Below are 21,373 nucleotides of genomic sequence, written 5' to 3' on the forward strand. Positions count from 1 at the left end.
TGAGGAATTAGGAGAAGATAAGGGACCAAAGACTAAGCCCTGAAGCACTGACACATTAAGAAGATGGGGGGACTTCCCTGGTGGCGCAGTGGTTAAGAATCCGTCTGCCAATGCAGGGGACATACTTCCCTTGTCTGGGAAGATCCCACATGCCGCGGAGCAACTAAGCCCGTGCGCCACAACTACTGAGCCTGTGCTCTAGAGCCCGCGAGCCACAACTGCTGAAGCCTGCATGCCTAGAGCCTGTGCTCCACAACGAAGAGTAGCCCCTGATCGCCGCAACTAGAGAAAGCCCACGCGCAGCAACGAAGACCCAACGCAGCCAAAAATAATAAATAAAATAAATAAATTTATTTAAAAAAAAAGAATTAGTCACAAGAACATTCAGTCATTTGTAACAATTAAAAAAAGACTGAAATAACTTGAATGTCTAATAACAACAGTACACTGTTCAAATAAATTACGTTATCTAAATACTGTGTAACCCCTAAAACAAATATATATTGACATGCATATTAAAGATGTTCATTAGATTTTAAATAAAAAGGTAGGTTAAAAAAGTATGCATTGGGAATTCCCTGGTGGTCCAGTGGTTAGGACTCTGTGCTTTCACTGCTGAGGGCCCGAGTTCAATCCACGGTCAGGGAACTAACTAAGATCTCACAAGCCATGCAGTGCGGCCAAAAAAAAAAAGGATGCATCATACAAAACCATTAAAAAAGAAAAAAACTCAAACAATATAAAGAGGTCTGAAATGATAAACACCGAAGTGTTGGTGGTAGTTACATCTGGGTGGTAGAGATAGGGATGTTCTTTATGCTCTTTTTGCTTATCTATGTTTTCTAATTTTCTACCAACTCTAATGCATATACAATGAAAAAAATTTTTAATAAGAAAGTTTATAGGGAGTTCCCTGGTGGCCTAGTGGCTAGGATTCCTGGCTTTCACTGCCAAGGCCCAGGTTCAATTCCTGGTTCCTGGTTGGGGAACTGAGATCCCACAAGCCACAGCACAGCCAAAAAAAAAGAAAAAGAAAGTTTATAATGAACATCTAAATAGTATTAAACACTTTGGCAGGGTCCAGACAGAAAAGATTCTCTAAATCAACTAGCAAACAATCCAAAGGTAGGATAAAAACTGGCAAGTAGTAAAGGTGGAAGGAAATGATAAAGAAATGATAAAGAACACAAACCACTGCTGTTCAGCTATAAAAAATGTGCAAGGTAAAACAAATATTTTCTCAACTGGGAGAGGTGTACATGAGGCCAGGAAGAATAAATCAGGAAAGGAGAGTGTACAGGAGATAGATGTGTAAGTACAAGACCTCTCATGAGTCGAAAAGGAATGAATTCTCATTCTACATTAGTTTTCAAGGAGAGGTATCTTTATTCTGAAGTAAGATGACTTAGGTAGAAAAAGAAATACACTGTGATGAAGAGACAAAGTAAGGACACTCACAAAAACTGATCATAGTCTGTGAATAAAGTAGAATGAGAGATCTTTTTTAAAGTGAAGGACTAAGACGTGTGATCAGGGGATAAAGGTGAGTGACAGTTTATCAAAATTAGTATAAATGGAATACTTACGTAAAGGATTTTGTCCTTCACTTGCATAATATTCATACATGCCACTTTTAACCAATGTGTCATAGTGAGGTAGGAAGTCAATTCGTTCTTTTGTAGCTGTTAGTAGTAACTGACTGACTGACTGTAGCAGGTACAGAGTGACTCCATCTTTAACAGCTTCATCTGTAATCAAGAGGTAACATCTTAAGTGCTAAGCTAGCATCCGAAACACAATGAATTTATAATTTTAAATATACAAACTGTATCTATGAAATGACTTTAAAAATTGTACAGGCAAATCCCCAAACAATGGATCCATCTATAAATTCAGTTGTGTTGTGTTTTGTTAAGAATATCAATGGAAACACTCAATTCTTAAGTTGTCACAGAAAATCAGATGAGGAACTATATTAAAGTGGTATCAATATGAATGGAGAAGAATGATTAAATCCAAAAAGGAATCAGGCATGAAAAATTGGCAAGTCTTAGAACATAACTGGGTAAAAAAAGATAATGGAAGAATCCAAGTTGGTCAGAAGAATTAGCTTCTTAAGGGCCCAAGTAGAAGATCTGTGCTAGGTGTTGTGCTGATCAAGGTCTCATCTTCTGTAGCCATAAATGATATCAACTCTTTTCCTATAATCTTGCTTGAAAAATATGACCTCTGCACAAACTGGATGCATATAGCTAGTTTCCTCCCCCATCCTCAAAACATCACAGTTTTTTGATGCTTATCTATCTCATAAAATAGTCATTGCTCTATGATATACTAGAACATATTAAATATAAAAGCATAAACATAACATTGCTTACCAAAATTATCACAGGTAATTTCTTTCCTACTTGTTGTTGTAATAACAAATTTTTCTTCAGGTGAAATGCCAAGTGTCTATCCAAAATAACAGAATAAAATCAATTATTATACAAAGGAAATAAATACACTATTCAAGTTTACAAAAATATGAAAATATTAATAAGGATATTATAATCTTCTAACAGTGTTACATTTATTTGAGAAATATGTCTTAATGTTCTAAAATTTTGCCTTTGCATAATTAACCACAAATCTATCTACAAATTACCTAGATTTTTCTGCTATTATATGTCACCTAGGAACACAAGTGATTAATTGAACATTTTGAAAGGGTTTAACATCAGCAGGGCTCTCTTAGACAAAAAAGATATAATTTTATGTCAATATATAAGTAAACTTATTTGGAGCAAATAAGTTATGTTCATATATATTAAATATTTAAATATGCAAAAACAAAAGTACTAGAAGAAAATAGAGGTTAATATTTTATAACACTGAGGTAAGTATAGCCACACTATGCAGGGTATCTGCATAAAGAATCTTTATATCTATTATAACCCCTTCCAAAAGTATAACTTAAAAAAATTAAGGCAACATAAATTATGGGGGGAAACTACAACAGGAAACAAAGTGTTAGCATCCTTACTTCTGTTTCAGGTAATGATGAACTAGTTAATCTAGACCAACCTTACACAGAAGATTACTAAAAAAATCTAGACTAATGATATTCAAGTCTTCAATACTGATACTAAAAACCCTACTGGTCACTACTGAAACTAACTGAGGCACTAACTCCTTACTCTGAACACTGACAAATTAAAGGGAAAGAACAAAGCATTTATCCTGTTTTCTTGTACCAATTAGATTTCAGGGTAACCATGTATCTCTAATTGATGAGGCAAAGTTGTTCTTTTGCCTCATCGATTAGAGAGGCAAAGAATTCCTGCTAATAAATACAGGAGGAATGGCAATCAGAATAGCACCATCAATGAATGAACCTTAAATTAAAACTTGTTTATGGAGGAATCCTGCTGAAACCACCTGAATCCCATTAATTCAATCTTAGCATTTGTAAGAGTGGGTAAAATAGCCTTACATTATGTGCCTCCTGATGTGATGTAATAAGAAGTACCAGCACCACCTATGAAGTATTTTTTGCTTCCCTACCCCAAAGAAGCTGAACCTAAATCTTAATTATAAGCCTTTAAAAATAACTTCTAGTTTATAAGATATGTTGAGTTAGAACAAGCTAAATTACACCATAAAGGAGCACAGACAAATCCAGAATGTGGAATATGAGAGACAAACCAACTTGATTTCTTCAACAAGTCAATGTCAGGAAAAACAAAAAAGACTGGGGGAAGGTAGTTTGCTCAAATGCTCTAAATTTTAGAAGAATTAAGAAACATAAAAAACCAAGTTCAATATAAGGACCCTGATTTAAACAAACCAACTATAAAAAAACATTTCTGAGATAAACAAATCTGAATATGGATTGAACAATACTATTAAAAATGTTAATTTTGATGGTGTGATAATAGAAGTGCATGTTGAGTATATAGGAGTGAAGTAAACTAAGGCCTGGAATATGCTTCAAAAGGCAAAAATGAAGCTAGTGTGGTAAATACGTGGAAACTGTTGAATGTGGATGATTATACGTGGTTTCATTATACTATTATCTCTTGTGTATGTTTGAAACTTTTAATGAGAAGAATTTCTAACTTAAAATATACTATTATAGGGCTTCCCTGGTGGCGCAGTGGTTGAGAATCTGCCTGCCAATGCAGGGGACATGGGTTCGAGCCCTGGTCTGGGAAGATCCCACATGCCGCAGAGCAACTGGGCCCGTGAGCCACAACTACTGGGCCTGCACGTCTGGAGCCTGTGCTCCGCGAAAAGAGAGGCTGCAATAGTGAGAGGCCCGTGCACCGTGATGAAGAGTGGCCCCTGCTCGCCGCAACTAGAGAAAGCCCTCGCACAGAAACGAAGATCCAACACAGCCAAAAATAAATAATAAATAAATAAAAGCCATTTCTAAAAAAAAAAAAAAAAAAAGAGAGTTTTAAAAAACAATATATATATATATATACTATTATAGACCAGTGGAAGGGAATAGAGAACCCTGAAACAGACCCACACAGGGAGCTTGGCAAATAGAGGAATGACATTACAGATTGATGAGAAAAGAATAAACTATTCAATGAATATTACTGAGACAACTACTTAATTGTACAGAAATAGATTTTTAAAATCCCCATCTCAACATACACAAAAATAATTTCCAAGAGAACTAAAGCAGCTACATTTTAATCCAAAATTGTAAAGGAAAAATAGGGAAATCATTCTGAGAGGAGAGAGAAAGGATTTCTGAAAATACGTAAGAAGTGCAAGCCATAAAGAAAAAAACTGGAAAACACGAAAAGATGCTCATCCTAGTTATCAGAGAAAATTAAAACTTTGATTATCATTCCCACAAGGCTGGCAAAAACTTTAAGTCCTGATAATATAAAGTATAGGCCTCCATTAAAAGAATCACACATGATGAAGTGGAATTTAACCCAGGGATGAAAGAATCTTTCAATATCGACAAATCAATGTGATACACCACATCAACAAACTGCAGAATAAAAACCATATGATCATCTCAATAGATGCAGAAAAAGCTTTTGATAAAATTCAAAATCCATTTATGATAAAAACTCTCCAGAAAGTGGGCACAGAGGGAACATACCTCAACACAATAAAATCCGTATATGACAAATTCACAGCTAACATCATACTCAACGGCAAAGAGCTGAAACCATTTCCTCTCAGATCAGGAACAAGACAAGGATGCCCACTCGCACCACTTTTATTCAACATAGTTTTGAAAGTCCTAGCCACAGCAATCAGTGAAGAAAAAGAAATGAAAGGAATCCAAATTGGAAAGGAAGAAGTAAAATTGTCACTGTTTGCAGATGACATGATACTATACATAAAAAATACTAAAGATGCCACCAGAAAACTACTAGAGCTCATCAATTAATTCAGTAAAGTTGCAGGATACAAAATTAATATACATGAATCTGTTGCATTTCTATACACTAACAACAAACTATCAGAAAGACAAATTAAGGAGACAATCCCATTTACCACTGCATCAAAAAAAAAAAAAAAAAAAAACCTAGGAATAAACCTACCTAAGGAGGCAAAACACCTGTACTCTGAAAATTATAAGACACTGATGAAAGAAACTGAAGATGAACAAAGAGATGGAAAGGTACACCTTGTTCTTGGATTGGAAGAATCAATTTTGTTAAAATGACCATACTACCCAAAGCAATCTACAGGCGCAGTGAAATCCCTATCAAATTACCAATGGGATTCTTCACAGTACTAGAACAAACAATTTAAAAAATTGTATGCAAACACAAAAGATCCTAAATAGCCAAAACAATCTTGAGAAAGAACAGAGTGGAAGATTCACACGTCCTGACTTCAGAATATACTACAAAGCTACAGTAATCAAAACAGTACGGTACTGACACAAAAACAGACACACAGCTCAATGGAACAGGATGAAAACCCAGAAATAAATCCACACACTTATGGTCAATTAACCTGAGACAAAGGAGGCAAGAATATACAGTGGACAAAAGACTGTCTCCTCAATAAGTGGTGCTGGGAAAACTGGACAGCTACATGTAAAAGAATGATATTAGAAGATTCTCCAACACCATATACAAAAATAAACTCAAAGTAGTTTAAAGACCTAAATGTAAGACCGGATACTATAAAACTCCTAGAGGAAAACATATGCAGAACACTCTGACATAAATCACAGCAATACTTTTTTTGGCTCTGTCTCCTAAAGTAATGGAAACAAAAGCAAAAATAAACAAATGGGGCCTAATTAAACTTAAAAGCCTTTGCACTGCAAAGGAAACCATAAACAAACCAAAAAGACAATCTATGGAATGAGAGAAAATATTTGCAAATGAAGCAACCAACAAGGGCTTAATTTCCAAAACATACAAATAGCTCATACAGCTCAATATAAAAAAAAAAATTAAAAATGGGCAGAAGACCTAAATAGACATTTCTCCAAAGACAGACAGACAGTCAACAGGCACATGAAAAGATGCTCAATGGCACTGATCACCAGAGAAATGCAAATCAAAACTAGAATGAGGGACTTTCCTGGTGGTACAGTGGTTAAGAATCCGCCTGCCAATACAGGGGACATGGGTTTGAGCCCTGGTCTGGGAAGACCCCACATGCCGCGGAGCAACTAAGCCCGTGAGCCACAACTACTGAGCCTGCGCTCTAGAGCCCGTGAGCCACAACTACTGAGCTCGCGTGCCACAACTACTGAAGCCCACGCGCCTAGAGCCCGTGTTCCACAACGAGAAGCCAGTGCAATGAGAAGCCCACGCACTGCAACGAAGAGTAGCCCCCACTCGCCACAACTAGAGAAAGCCCACATGCAACAATAAAGACCCAATGCAGCTCCCCCCCCAAAATAATAATAAATAAATTTAAAAAAAACAAACAAACTAGAATGAGGTATCCTCTCACACTGGTCAGAATGGCCATCATCAAAAAGTCTACAAATATTGATGCTGGAGAGGGTGTGAAGAGAAGGGAACCCTCCTACACTGTTGGTGGGAAGGTAAACTGGTACAGCCCCTATGGAGAAGAGTATGGAGGTTCCTTTAAAAATTAAAAAGAGTTACCATAAGATCCAGCAATCCCAATCCCACCCCTGGGAATATACCTGGAAAAGACAAACTCTCTAATTCAAAAAGATACACACACCCCAATGGACATTCCAGCACTATTTACCATAGCCAAGACATGGAAGCAACCTAAATGTCCATCAACAGATGAATGGATAAAGAAGATGTGGGGTGTGTGTGTGTGTATGTGTACACACACACACACACACAAAATGGAATAGTACTCAGACATAAAAATGAAATAATGCCCTTTGCAGCAACATGGATGGACCTAGAGATTATCTTACAAAGTGAAGTCAGACCAAAAGACAAATATCATATATCACTTACATGTGGACTCTAAAAAAAAAGATACAAATGAACTTACTTACAAAACAGAAACAGACTCACAAAAATAGGAAACAAACTTAGGGTTACCAAAGGGGAAAGCAGGGCAGAGGAGATAAATTAGGAGTTTGGGATTAACAGATACACACTACTAGGGAATTCCCTGGCGGTCCAGTGGTTAGGATTCGGCGCTTTCACTGTGGTGGCCCAGGTTCAATCCCTGGTTAGGGAACTACCTGCAAGACGCATAGCCAAAAAAAAAAAAAAAAAAATACAGATACACACTACTGTATATAAAACAGATAAACAACAAGAACGTACTGTATAGCCCAGGGAACTATATTCAATATCTTGTAATAACCTACAATGGAAAAGAATCTAAAGAAGTGTGTGTGTGTGTGTGTGTGTGTGTGTGTACATCTGAGTCAGTTTGCTCTACACCTGAAACTAACATTGTAAATCAACTATACTTCAATTTTTTAAAAAGTTCTACTAAAAAGACAGCTATATTTTGAAGGATAAAAAAATAAAGTATAGGCCTCCATATAGGGAAGGTGGATCTTACACATTTCGGATAGGCCTGAAAGTCAGTACAACCATATTGAAAAGCAATTTGGTATACTTTAGTAAAATTAAAAATACTCATATCCTATGCAATTCCACCCAAGAGAAATGAAGCTATAGACATAAACTGATGGGGAAAAGATTCTATTTGCTTACAGAAATAAAAATTGTCTTCACAGATCTTAGGCTTTTGTATAATCAAGACAGTCTTTATTTCTCAGTTCTTTACTACTTTATTTCTACAATGTCCCAACTGTTAGATCATGTGGTTACATATCCTGTAGAAAAAAATACATATTTTTATAATTAAATTAAATTTTTAAGATCTATGTACATCTGAAAAGTATTTATATATATATCATACAATCTCTCCATAGTTTTATTATTCAATTAAGATACATAAGCTATCTTTTTTCTCTGCTTTATCTATAATCCTTTATAAAAATTATTTCTCAAATTCATAACTTCTCTAAATATTTTATAGCTCTGGTATTCGACAAACATAAATTAAATATTTTTACATTATTCATTATGCTTTTATTCAAGATGTCATACTCTTCTCTCTCCAATTTTTGGTCTAAAAAACTATCTTATCAAATGTAAACTAAAGTCTTTCGTGTATCTGTACTCACCTGGCGTTGAATACAGATACATTTCCTCTGCCTTTCTCTATATGAAAGCAGGATGACATTCTATTTGGGCAAGAGTCGTGACTGGGCTTTTTCATTTTTATAAGAGCACTTCAATTCCACCTTTTTCTGGGTTAATGTTAAAGCATATGGATCTTCCAAAGTACCAGCCCTACATGTCTTTAGGTTAGCTTCAAACTATCTGCTGCCCAACTTCTCTCAAAAGCCAATTTTAAGAAATATTTATGAAGGGCTAACTAACTTGTAGTCCATAAAATCCTGACTACTTTAAACTTCATCAATGGATTAGGTCACTCAGAAGTTATATAGTTCAATGCATCTCTCTGAACAAAAACTAGCCTTTAATGATGTGCTTTGGTATTATATCCAATCGCTCTGTCCCTGAACCACACCAAAACCAGGAACACCCACATTGCACTTGGGCGAGAAATCTCTACAAAAATTTGGGTGGTAACTGCTTAAAGCAGGCTGCAATACCCTAAACAACACACAGTGTACCTTGCATTAAAAGACAAGATAAGAAGAGCCTCTCCTATCTCTAAGAATGTTGTCCAATTTATCAGGATTTGTGAGGAATCTAGGGAGAAATTTTTCTCAAATCAAAGGTTTGCATCGTTAGCAGCTGGAATGTTTTTATTTTATAGACATTGTGGATTTTGTATCAATTACCTTTCCTTCTTTGTTTTGACGCCCAAGAAACTCAAAAGCTGATTTCATGGCTCAGCACTGGTATATGCTTTAATCAAATGAACTTCCACTTACTAGTTCTCCTCAGGTTACTTTTCTACTCTTTCCTACATCTACCTTCTTTTACCTTTTTTCTTTTCAACTTTTGGAATTTTTAACGTAATATATCTTATGTACAAATTGTGTTTGAAGGAACAGATTGATTAATTTAACTAAACAGCTATAAACCAACTATTAGGTAAGGCTCCTACCTTCAAGAAGCAGAGACTCTTTTTTAAGTATGATGGTATAACAAGTGCTATAGAAGGGTGACAAGGAATAGTGGAACCACACAAGAGAAGGAGTAGGCATTTCCTCAAAATTAGGGGTGGAGAGGAGGGTTTGCACATATGGGTCTTAATGCCTGGGCATATTAAGAACTAGCCAAAAAAGTTATTTTCTAATCTTTGATTCTGCAAGGTCACAAGGGCTCAAGTGAGTCAATAACTGCTTATCACAAGTGTAAGGGCTTCTGCCAAATCCACCTCTTCCTCTTCCTTCCTCTTGATTGCTCCTCTTTTCTACAAAGTTCGCTTTCCCCAAATAACAGTTTAGGACCCATAATACTTTCTAGCACTACAAAACACTTATTAGTTTGTTTTCAGTTTTAATGAAAAACTTTAATTTAGTGCACTATCTGCCTCTTCCCCTAAAACGGAAAATGAAGGCTTCAGTAAATAGTAGTGTGGACATTGTGGAGATTGTTTTAAAAAAATACAAGCTTTAGAATCAAACAGACCTAGATTCCAATCCCAGTTTCATTGCTCATGAACTGTATAAACTCAGACTTCATTCAGTAACTTATTTCAGTTCTTCATGTCTGTAATGCGGACAAAGTTATGGGATTAGGTGGCATAATCTAATGATGTTTTAAACTCTCAAAAAAAAAAAAGTTAGCCTTCCTTTTTTTACTAGTTCTTCCCTCCCACTTCTAATCAAATTTAACCTTCTCTGTTCCAGCAGGAAAAAGTGGGAAGGAAAGGAAAAGAATTACTCAAAGGAAATATTTTCCTTGTTAAAATACTGAAGGAATGGAATGAATATATCTGTTCCCTATAACAAAGAACATCATTTGAGGCTGAGTGGAATAACAAAAAGAACTTGGCTTCTGGGTTTGAATTCTAATTTTTGTACTATCTGTTTGACTTAAGTGAGTCACCATCTCCAAAAGTGAGTTTCCACTTCCGTAATAAGAGGTTATTATACTCTTCCCCTATATATGTAACAGACTTACTGACACTTCTCATATGGGAGAATTATTTCTAGAGGGAGGGTAGATTAGTACAACCTTTCTGAAAAACAATTTAAAAATACGTATCAAGAGCTTTAAAAATATTCCTGACCTTTGATCCAGGAATCTCACTTCTAAGATTCTAAACCAAAGAAAAATAAAGACATAAAAGACTATGCATATAAGGGGAAAGAATTTAAAAAAGAATATATATATGTAACTGAATCACTGTGCTGTACACCTGAAACTAACATGACATTGTAAATCAACTATACTTCAATGTTTTTAAAAAATGAGGAAAAAAAAGTTTAAACTAAAAAATAAAAACAAAATAAAATAAATCTCCAAAAAGAAGACTATGCATTCAAACATGTTTATCATGGCATTGCTTAAAATTGGAAGTAATGTAAATGTCAACATAAAAGAGAGATCTGGTTATGTAAACAGTGGTACAAAACAGACCACTTCGATTATGAAGACTTGCATTAAAACAGAAAAATACTGACAATATTAAGTGAAAAAAATGGAATATATACATGTATTATGGTTATTTTAAAATGGGGGGTGAGGGTAAGGATACAAAGAAATAACTCCAAGTGCTAACAGTGGTTATAAATTTCACAGTGAGTAAAAGGTTTACTTTTTTCCTTCTGGTTCCTTATTTTCTTTAATGTGCTGATAGTTTAGAATCATTTTTACATGTCATGACTTTAAATCATTTACATATAATCAATATAAATATTTTATATAATCAACTACAAAAATAATAAACATGAAGAGTTTCCTTTCCCTGATGAATATAAAACATTCATCCTAAAAAAAGAGCATTCATTCATTCACTTTTCAAAGACATGGGAATCTGCTATAACCATACACAGAATGAACTTCTGAGTTTATAAAATTTTGTCTCCATTCTAATTTGGCCATTTACTATGTGCCAGGCACAATTCCAGATGCTGGGAATACAGAACAAATCAAAGTCCTTCCTCTCAAGTCGTTTTTTCCCCTGAGTCTTGATTTCAATTATTTCAGCAACTAGTATACAGAGTTAATAGCACTAAAAACATCAGCCTGCTCAAGTTAAAACACTGCTTCACACCAAGTCCTTTTCCCTTGGAAGCTAAGTGTTCTCTATCGCTTAAAAAGAGCCCCAAGTGGTTAATGCAGCTGACGAATATGCCCCTTCTTTGAAGCTCGAGCACCAGCAACACCTCAGATCTAGAAAAGACTTCCCAGTTTAAGGTAGGCCTTTGCCTACATAATCATTAACTTTTAAAGCAAACTAGTACAGGGAGTATATAGGTCCTTTGGTGTTCCGCAGATACCCTCGGACACCATTTGAGTGGTTCAGGAACTCCCAGGGGGCTGGGGGACGCAGGAAACCAGAAGGGCAGCTCCACCTGCGAAGCTCTCTAGATCAAGTGCTTCCACTACGGAAGGACCCCGCCAGGGCGGGCCTGCAAGCCTTCTTGACAGAACGACCCAGGAAATTACTGCATCACTGAACGAACCTGAGGAAAATCGACTCCAGGAATTTAACAACTTCTATCACAACACTCCTAACAGAGCCATCGGGGAGAACTCCGCTCTCTTCTTTAAAAAAACAAAAACAAAAGTTCCACCCGAAAGAGAAACAAGTGGCTTTCCTGACTAGAAGAGCTGCACGGCCTCAGAGGCTAAGGTCGCCCCGGGCCCATGAAACCCGCGGTACCAAAGCCTGGGCGGCGCGACCCCCGGAACAGGGCCGGGACAGAGGGAGGCCCACCAACCGCCGGCTCCGCACTCCAAGGCCCGCGCCCGGACCGGCCCCAGGCTTCCCCGCCCCCCTCGGGCATGGCGGGCACCCGGGAGGGAGAAGCCAAAGCCGCAGGACCGGGGCCGAGTGACAGGTTTATTGCCCCCAGTGAGCAACTTGGGCTTCTCGTCACCCTCCCAACCTAAACTCTACCCGCGCATCCCTCCTTAGCGTACCTGACACACTGAAGCGCGGAACGCCGCAAAGTCCGAGCGCTCCGTGACCTGCAGCGCCCGGTCCCCGAGCTCCGACTCCTTCTCGCGCCGGTCAAACAAGTACACCGTCCTGTGGCCGTCGCCGCCGTCGCCGCCGTCGCCCTCTCCGGTCCCCACCGAGGGCCCGCCGTCGTCCGCCGCTGCCATATTGGGGAAGAGGAGAGAAAACAGCAGCGCCGGCCCCTGCGGCCGTCGCGCTAAAGGCCGAGGTACAGGATCCGCGCGGCGCCTTCAGCTCCAGCCCCCGGGGCGGCACAAGGCCTCTACCCCGGCGCACTCAGCTCCTCCCTCGGCGGCGGCGGCGGCCGAGCAGCCGCAGGCGCGAGGATCACCCGGGAACCGATTCGAACGAGCTCCTACCCGTACACCACGTCACTTCCGCGGCCCACCGCTCCCGCAGAGGAGGGGGCGCGCGGCGCGCTCCTTGCAAGGCCTGGTCCCGCGCCCGCTGCCGCCCAGGCGAGGTCGCAACGCTACCCGCAACCAGGCCCGCCGCCTGTAGCTGTGGCGCAGGAGAAAGAGGGGCCGCCGGCGGCGCGCAGGAGGCGGGGCGAATCCGGCAATCCGCGCGGGCCGGGGCGGGGCTTCGGAGCCCGCTGCCCGGGGCCCACCCCTTTCGCCCTCGCGAAGTTGGAGGGAAGCGCGGTCCCTAGCGGGCGGCGGCGCTCTGAGGGAGCGACCCGGTATCCGAGGCGGGAGAGCCTATCCCGCGAGCGGCGTGGGGAGTCTTCCGAGGGACTGTTTTCTCCCGGCCCAGAGGGTCCTGGTACCTTCCCGCCTCTCCATAACCCCGACCGAGCCTATCCGGCTTCGAGCTCCTGGCGCCGCGGCAACGGCTGCGACTTCAGGACCAGGTCGCGTGAACGCGGCGGTGGGAAGCGCCAGACCCGCGGGCCTCGCGGTGTGGACCTGCCCCCGCCACGAGCACGTGGGTCCCCACGCGGAAAAAAACGACGCCGAGACACCCTGAGCCGCTTTTTCAGTCCCATTTCCTAGTGGTTATGTGTGGGCAGCGGCATGGACCTCCGAGACAAAGCGGGTCCCGGAGAACCTCCCCACCGAGGTTCTGTGACGTCACCGCGGCCTCCAAGGGTCCCGGCGACCATATCTGCCCGATGTACACGCCTACCCAACGCCGCCGCCACCACGCGTCTGGGAGTCGTGCACAAGCAACCCTATGCCACAGAGTTGTTAGGAATAAGTTAAATAATGTTCGCAAAGGGCTTTTTTTTTTTTTTTGATACAGGAGATTCTTTTAATCTATTTTATACATATTAGTGTATACATGTCAATCCCAATCTCCCAATTCATCCCACCACCACCCCCCACCACCCCTCGCATTTCCCCCCTTGGTGTCCATATGTTTGTTCTCTACATCTGTCTCTATTTCTGCCTTGCAAACCGGCTCATCTGTACCATGTTTCTAGATTCCACATATATGCGTTAATATACGATATTTGTTTTTCTCTTTCTGACTTACTTCACTCTGTATGACAGTCTCTAGGTCCATCCACGTCTCTACAAATGACCCAATTTTGCTCCTTTTTATGGCTGATTATTATTCCATTGTATATATATGCCACATCTTTATCCATTCATCTTTCGATGGACACTTAGGTTGCTTCCATGACCTGGTTATTGTAAATAGTGCTGCAATGAACATTGGGGTGCATGTGTCTTTTTGAATTATGGTTTTCTCCGGGTGTATGCCCAATAGATTGCTGGGTGTATGGTAGTTCTGTTTTTAGCTTTTTAAGGAACCTCCATACTTTCTCCGTAGTGGCTGTTATCAATTTACATTCCCACCAACAGTACAAGAGGGCTCCCTTTCCTCCACACCCTCTCCAGCATTTGTTGTTTGTAGATTTTCTGATGATGCCCATTCTGACCAGTGTGAGGTGATACCTCATTATAGTTCTGATTTGCATTTCTCTAATAATTAGTGATGTTGAGCAGCTTTTCATGTGATGCACATGTCTCCCCTCCGCCACCGCCAACACGCGGCTGAGAATCGTGCACGAGCACGCCTATGCCACAGAGTTGTTAGGAATAAGTTAAACGATGTTCACAAAGGACTTAACATGCACTACGCTTTCAGTAACAGCCTTTATTGCGCTTCATTAAATATCCTTATCCTGGCCTGTAGTGCCCTAACTCAACAACAAATAATATTGTCATTGTTAGACGACTAGGTTTAGTCATTTACTCTCCAGGTCTTAAAATATTTAGTGAATATTTTGTGCTTGAGAGTGACATGTAAATTCATTAAGACTGGGGGATTTTTTTGATTCTTCAAAAGTTTGGGTGATAAAGTATATTTTCCGTTTTACTAGGTTTGCCAAAACCTTCATGGTTAATTACATGGATAGACTAATCATTGGTGTATGTTAGAAACCTAGATTTGCTTGTCCAAATAAAGATGCTCCAGAATTGTAGGGTGTGTGTGTGTGTGTGTTTGGCTAGACATATAAGGTATTAAAGGTGGAACACACAGTTGGAACAAAAGTGTGAAGGCATGTGTTTGGGAGGAGCATAAATAATAAGGGCTGGAAGTGGGGAGAATGGAACAGTAGATGGTGGAAGATAAAACTGGGAAGAGGCCAGATGTGGCCAAATGCCATTCATGTTCCTGAAGGGAGATATGAGGGAAAGCTGAGACCAAAGTAACCCCGACTCCTATGGGATTTCTTTGACCTCTCACATTTTACCTTTCAAATTCAAGTGAACTTTTTGTTATAGTCCATTATATAATGGTGTTTGATTTAAATGACAAAAAAAAGTTTTTCCTATCTTAATGAGTGAAATGAATTGCCTATTTCATCAAATTGGGACTAGAGCTAGAAGTTCATCATCAAGACAATTTCTCATTTCTCTATAATACTAAATTATGCAAATGCATGGGTACAAACAGAAACTCTTTGTATGTCTTCAGAAGAGATTTAAAGATCATCTCACTGAGGAGAGATACAAAATGCCGCCAGAGAAGTGTACTACAATATTACAGGCAACTATTGGTGGAAACACAGATATGTATCTTCTTGAGAGGTCAACTCTGAATCACTGTCTTCTGTGGCAGTTTGGCAGTCTGAAACATTTGCCAGTCAACTTTTGTTCTCAGAGAGAAACTCCCCAGATAACTTTTTCAGCAAAGAAAGATGATGTTTGTTTTTTGTTTTTTTTAATTAAAGTATAGTTAATTTACAATGTTGTGTTAGTTTCAGGTGTACAGCAAAGTGATTCAGTTATACATATTGATATATATATATATTCTTTTTCAGATTGTTTTTCATTATAGGTTATTTCAAGATATTGAATATAGTTCTCCGTGCTATACGGTAGGTCCTTGGTTTTTTTATCGATGATGTTTGTTCTTTAATTTTCATCACAAATGAATAAGAGTTTGAAGTGACCCAGTGCCACAATTAGTTCTCTTTAATTGACTAGTAATTTTTCTTTTCCTTAGCCATCTTTTCATATAGAGTATAAATATTTAAGTATCCCTGTATCAGTTATCTCTTGCTGCAAAACAACATACCCCCAAACTTAGTGGCCTCTTGTACAACTCCTCACTGCCCTCCTCCTGGGAGAAAGTGAATAACAGCTCTTCAACTCCACAATTTAAAAACTCCTCCAATAAAACTGTGTTGCAAAAAATGGGAAAGAAACAGAATAGAAAAGATTAAAATGAGTCAAAGAGGTAGAGCCTGAAGGTTTTGTGATGGGAGAAATATTGGACTGATGTGTAGTGAATGGGAAGGTGGTGTATATCCTTCAGCAGAAGAGATTTACAGGTGCTAACAATACTTGAAAACTGGAAGAAAATTGAGATCATTCAAAGTTAAAGTATTTCTTATTTCTGAAAAAGCTGGTAAAGAAAAAGATGGCACAAAAGTAAAATCTTTATCTGACAGTGAATCTGATGACAGGAAATCAAAGAAGAAAAGAGATTCTGCTTTGCCAAGATGCTTTGCCAGTGGTCTTGATCCTGAGCAAATAACTGTGTTACATACAGCAGTGGATAATTAATATTTCTCATGAGATGGAAAGATGCAGATGAAGCAGGCTCGATGCTGTAGAAGAGGCAAACATGAAGTGTTGTCAAATTTTAACTGCTTTTTACAAAGGGAGACAAACTTGGCATTCTTGTCCAGAAGATGATCAATAATTGTTTACATACATACAAAAATCTGGTCTTGGTTTATGACTTATTAGTATGAAAAATAACTACATTCTAATGAAAGTCAAGTTTGATGTGTTCATTTTGAGTAGTATTAAGGGAATTGTTGAGTTGTTCTTGTTTTTATTTTTTTTCTATCAAAAGCACAGTTTACTTTGAATAAATAAAACTTTCTGTAGTTGCTTCATTTATCAGAACAGAACGTTTGATACCATGGTTTATTATTTTCTCTGCATTAGAGAACAGCTTTTCTAAAATGTTAGACAAAATTTCCATAGTCATTACTCAATCAGAATTTCCATTTATTATTTTTAACCTAAAATGCCCAAGGACCATTCTGGGTTTATTTGTTTTTATCTGTATACATAAATACATACGTAAATGCTTGTTGTTGGGTTTGGGTTTTTTTTTTTTTTTTTACATTCACCAAAACAAAAAAGGCATTTTTTCACAACCATGAGTAAGTGCGTGTTGTTTCTGGGATGCCATCATTCTGAGCAACCTAGGAAATAGATCACCTCAAGCTAAACTGAAAATTTTCCTGAAGCCATAACCTTTCAAATCAAACAGATGTCCCTAACACCATACACAAAAATAAACTCAAAATGGATTCGAGACCTAAATGTAAGACCAGACACTATAAAACTCTTAGAGGAAAACATAGGAAGAACATTCTTTGACATAAATCACAGCAAGATCTCTTTTGATCCACCTCCTAGAGTAATGGAAATAAAAACAAAAATAAACAAATGGGACCTAATGAAACTTAAAAGCTTTTGCACAGCAAAGGAAACCATAAACAAGACGAAAAGACAACCCTCAGAATGGGAGAAAATATTTGCAAACCAATCAACAGACAAAGGATTAATCTCCAAAATATATAGACAGCTCATGTAGCTCAATATTAAAGAAACAAACAACCCAATCATAAAATGGGCAGAAGACCTAAATAAACATTTCTCCAAAGAAGACATACAGATGGCCAAGAAGCACATGAAAAGCTGCTCAACATCACTAATTATTAGAGAAATGCAAATCAAAACTACAATGAGGTATCACCTCACACCAGTTAGAATGGGCATCATCAGAAAATCTACAAACAACAAATGCTGGAGAGGGTGAGGAGAAAAGGGAACCCTCTTGCACTGTTGGTGGGAATGTAAATTGATACAGTCACTATGGAGAACAGTATGGAGGTTCCTTAAAAAACTAAAAATAGAATTACCATATGATCCAGCAATCCCACTACTGGGCATATACCCAGAGAAAACCATAATTCAAAAAGACACATGCACCCCAATGTTCACTGTAGCCCTATTTACAATAGCCAGGTCATGGAAGCAACCTAAATGCCCATTGACAGACGAATGAATAAAGAAGATGTGGTACATATATACAATGGAATATTACTCAGCCATAAAAAGGAACGAAATTGGGTCATTTGTAGAGACGTGGATGGATCTAGAGACTGTCATACAGAGTGAAGTAAGTCAGAAAGAGAAAAATAAATATTGTATATTAACGCATGTATGTGGAACCTAGAAAAATGGTACAGATGAACCGGTTTGCAGGGCAGAAGTTGAGACACAGATGTAGAGAACAAACGTATGGACGCCAAGGGGGGAAAACCGCGGTGGGGTGGGGATGGTGGTGTGCTGAATTGGGCGATTGGGATTGACATGTATACACTGATGTGTATAAAATTGATGACTAATAAGAACCTGCAGTATAAACAAACAAACAAACAAAAAAACAACTAATACTAACTTTCTTTGGGTTATTTGTATGGAAATATGTTAATAAAAATGTTTCAGACATTACATGAAATTTCTAAAAATCTTATATGTTCTGGTATAATGTTATAAGTCATAATTCTAGTTATTACTTTAAAATGTATATCTCAGAAATAACTAAATTTCCTTGTCAGTTGCATTATTATGAACTTTCATCAAATCTTCAACCGTGGTCATTTTTAAGTCTTTTGTCATTTGCAGACAGTTCTGGGTGTACTCTGATGTTTTTGCAAATATGTTCCTATAAAAGGGTTTCATCTTCAAGGAATTCTTGGAAAAGACTCTGACAAGTACAGGTTTCTAGTAACTGACTATACGGCTGAACTGAATGAATAAGCATTGTCAGAACGCTAATGGAAAACTGATGAATTCATAAAAGTGCTAACAAAAGATCAAGATGAAAAAAAATTAATTACATGGGACTGAGTGAACTGATGAGAATGATTCTAATTTCTGTGACTTTCTGTTTGAATAAAAAAAAAATCCCACAAGGACTCAGAGGCAAAAAATACACAAATCAATTTTCACTGCAAAGTAAAGGAGCTGTTGCAGTGGAGGATTACTGGACTGAATGTCAATATTATGACATAGTATGAGTGTGTTTCGTGTTTGGTAATTGCAATCATTGTTGCTTTTGTTGTGGTCATCCATTTACAATGCTTGGTGTCAGTTTATTTATCTCTTGTAAAAATAAAATACAGTGTGTGTGTGTGAAAAAAAAATTAATGCGTACTTATGGAAAGGAAACAAGCCTTTCCTAAAAGAATATGTTGGTTGAAATGAGGGTCCGCCAAAGGTGATGAAACCAAAACAACTCAAATAGATGATTCTGTAATTAGTTGGTCAATTTAAATATAAACAATTTAAATTGGATAATTTAAATATAATGTAAGCAATTTAAATTGGACAATTTAAAGCAGTCTTATCAGAATTCCTATCTATATCTATAGTCATATAAATGCAACAGTTTATTTGCAAAACTCCCTGAAAGGAAAAATTTTATCACTACCAACAACCTCCCCGCTGCTTAGGAAACTAAACAAATACTGGTGTGTTTAATTAGCCAAACAAGGCTTTAATGGGCATTTAAAGTTCCTTCTAGAGAACCATTCCTTTATGAAAATTTGAAATCCTTATGTTACATTAACTAAAAGATCATGAGTCTTGGACTGTCTGTTTGCTCATGAAACTAATCAGATGATTAGAGATGTTGGACCCAGTAGGATAAATGAGTGACAAACTTTTGCAATCTCAACTAGTCATCCGCATGTTTTTTCTTTACCCAACCATTCCTTACATGTAGGCTCGTTCTTTTCAGTATATGTGTTACTGGTTCAGCAGAAATCAGGAAAAACTAATTTTGTATTAATCAGAATGTTATCCAACTGTATATTGCTTATTATATTGTAAATATTGGTGGACAGTGGTCAGTAAATAGTTTCACATTAAAAAAAAAAACGTAGTACAATAGCTTCAAATAGGAACCATTTATTTGCTCAGGTTTCTGTAACTTGGACTGAGCAAGAACTTGGGCAGTTCTGCTGTGCTCACTTAAGGTCACAAGCAGCAGTCACCTGGCCGCTCGACTGGGGCTGCATGGTCTGTGATGGCCTCACTCACATGGCTGGCAGTTAGCTGAGGCTGTTGAGAAGTGAAGCTCACGTTCCTCTATTAGTCATCTCTAATAGGATTGCTTGGTTTCCTACTTAGCTGTCACAGAACTTCAATAGAAAAAGCTCCAATATGCAAGTGCCTATCAAAGTTCCACTTGCATCACGTTTGCTGATCTCATTGACCCAAACTAGTCACGTGGTCAAGCCCCTGAGTGGTTCCCTCCCATAACAAAGGGAAGCTTACAGAAATCCCTGCTGATCTGGAGGATAGCATTGCTATATGTGTACTGTGATGAAACCAGTTGGAAAAAGCATTACAGATATAACATAGTTGGCAGAAAGCAGAGGGGGGGAAAGAAATCTTGTTAAGATTTGCTGATGAGACTAAATTCCCCCAAAATAAAAATAAAGGGCATGGAAAGTGAGTTTTTAAATACTCCTATTTTCTCAAATTTATTTTTTAAGTATATTTCTTTCTGAAAATGTAAGGACAATTTTAGTGACATGAGTTCAGACTTTGCAAGCTAAAACACTTTCTGTAATACAGTTTATGACTCTGAGCCCCGATCTACCAGACTGGTAGAGAACATTTAGGGGCTCCTTCTGTTTCCAGTTTTTTTGTTTGTTTGGCCGCTCCACAGGGCATGCGGGGTCTTAGTTCCCCATCCAGGGGTCAAACCTGTGCCCCTGCAGTGGAAGCACAGAGTCTTAACCACTAGACTGCCAGGGAAGTCCCTGTTTCCAGTTTTAACAAGTTCCAAGCTCTGGGTGGTAGCGGAAGAGGCTCACCCTTGTCTATATACCCTCTTTAGATCTGGTGGCTTCCTGTTGCTTTTGTGCCACTTGGGATGGGGGAATCACTTGCAAGCCTTCTTTTGATCCTAACTCCCTAAATGTACTGTATAGCTATTTAGGGGAGTAGGGAGGACCATCTCTTCCTACCAGCCTAAAGGAATCTTTTTTAATCTGGAGAAAATTCTTCTCTCTTCATCATTCTTCAAGGTACTTTATCAATGCCTCTAAGTCCTTTTCTCATCTCCAAAGTCCTTTTCTCTATCCCCTCTCCAAAACTCTCTGAATTCTCCTAAGAATTTAAGTTTTTAGGAAAAAAAAAATCCCTGGGGAAAGTATCCTTTCTACTCTGCATCCCGTTTCAGTTATCCATTGCTGTATAACAAATTACCT

General features: G+C 38.5%; 1 protein-coding gene, 1 long non-coding RNA gene and 1 pseudogene across 3 annotated transcripts in view; 2 read left to right on the forward strand and 1 right to left on the reverse strand.

Annotated features, from left to right (window-relative positions):
* LOC115804094 (uncharacterized) overlaps nucleotides 1-6,627 on the forward strand; it is a 107,225-nt gene extending 100,598 nt beyond the window's left edge. Inside the window, exon 3 of the long non-coding RNA XR_004024926.2 lies at nucleotides 4,121-6,627. This is a non-coding gene — a long non-coding RNA (uncharacterized LOC115804094). The remainder of the gene's footprint in view (nucleotides 1-4,120) is intronic.
* The window catches only part of SMCHD1 (structural maintenance of chromosomes flexible hinge domain containing 1), a 128,968-nt gene extending 115,847 nt beyond the window's left edge, over nucleotides 1-13,121 (reverse strand). The window contains exons 1-3 of one of the 2 annotated variants that reach the window (XM_022551508.2): nucleotides 12,567-13,115; nucleotides 2,379-2,454; nucleotides 1,587-1,748 (exon numbers count right to left, since the gene is read on the reverse strand). In XM_022551508.2, coding sequence (XP_022407216.1) covers nucleotides 1,587-1,748; nucleotides 2,379-2,454; nucleotides 12,567-12,752 — 424 coding nt within the window. In that variant the 5' untranslated portion in view covers nucleotides 12,753-13,115. Of the gene's footprint in view, nucleotides 1-1,586; nucleotides 1,749-2,378; nucleotides 2,455-12,566 lie in introns of both variants that reach the window. The other variant, XM_089894951.1, reaches the window with a different exon arrangement.
* A 501-nt stretch (nucleotides 13,122-13,622) lies between these two features.
* On the forward strand, nucleotides 13,623-19,789 carry LOC149747603 (chromobox protein homolog 3 pseudogene; annotated as a pseudogene).
* The last annotated feature ends 1,584 nt before the right edge of the window (nucleotides 19,790-21,373 follow it).

The sequence above is a fragment of the Delphinapterus leucas genome, chromosome 14 (genome assembly GCF_059928025.1).
Source record: "Delphinapterus leucas isolate spDelLeu-1000000601 "Yukka" chromosome 14, BTC_Dleu_Yukka2, whole genome shotgun sequence".
Lineage (NCBI taxonomy): Eukaryota > Metazoa > Chordata > Mammalia > Artiodactyla > Monodontidae > Delphinapterus > Delphinapterus leucas.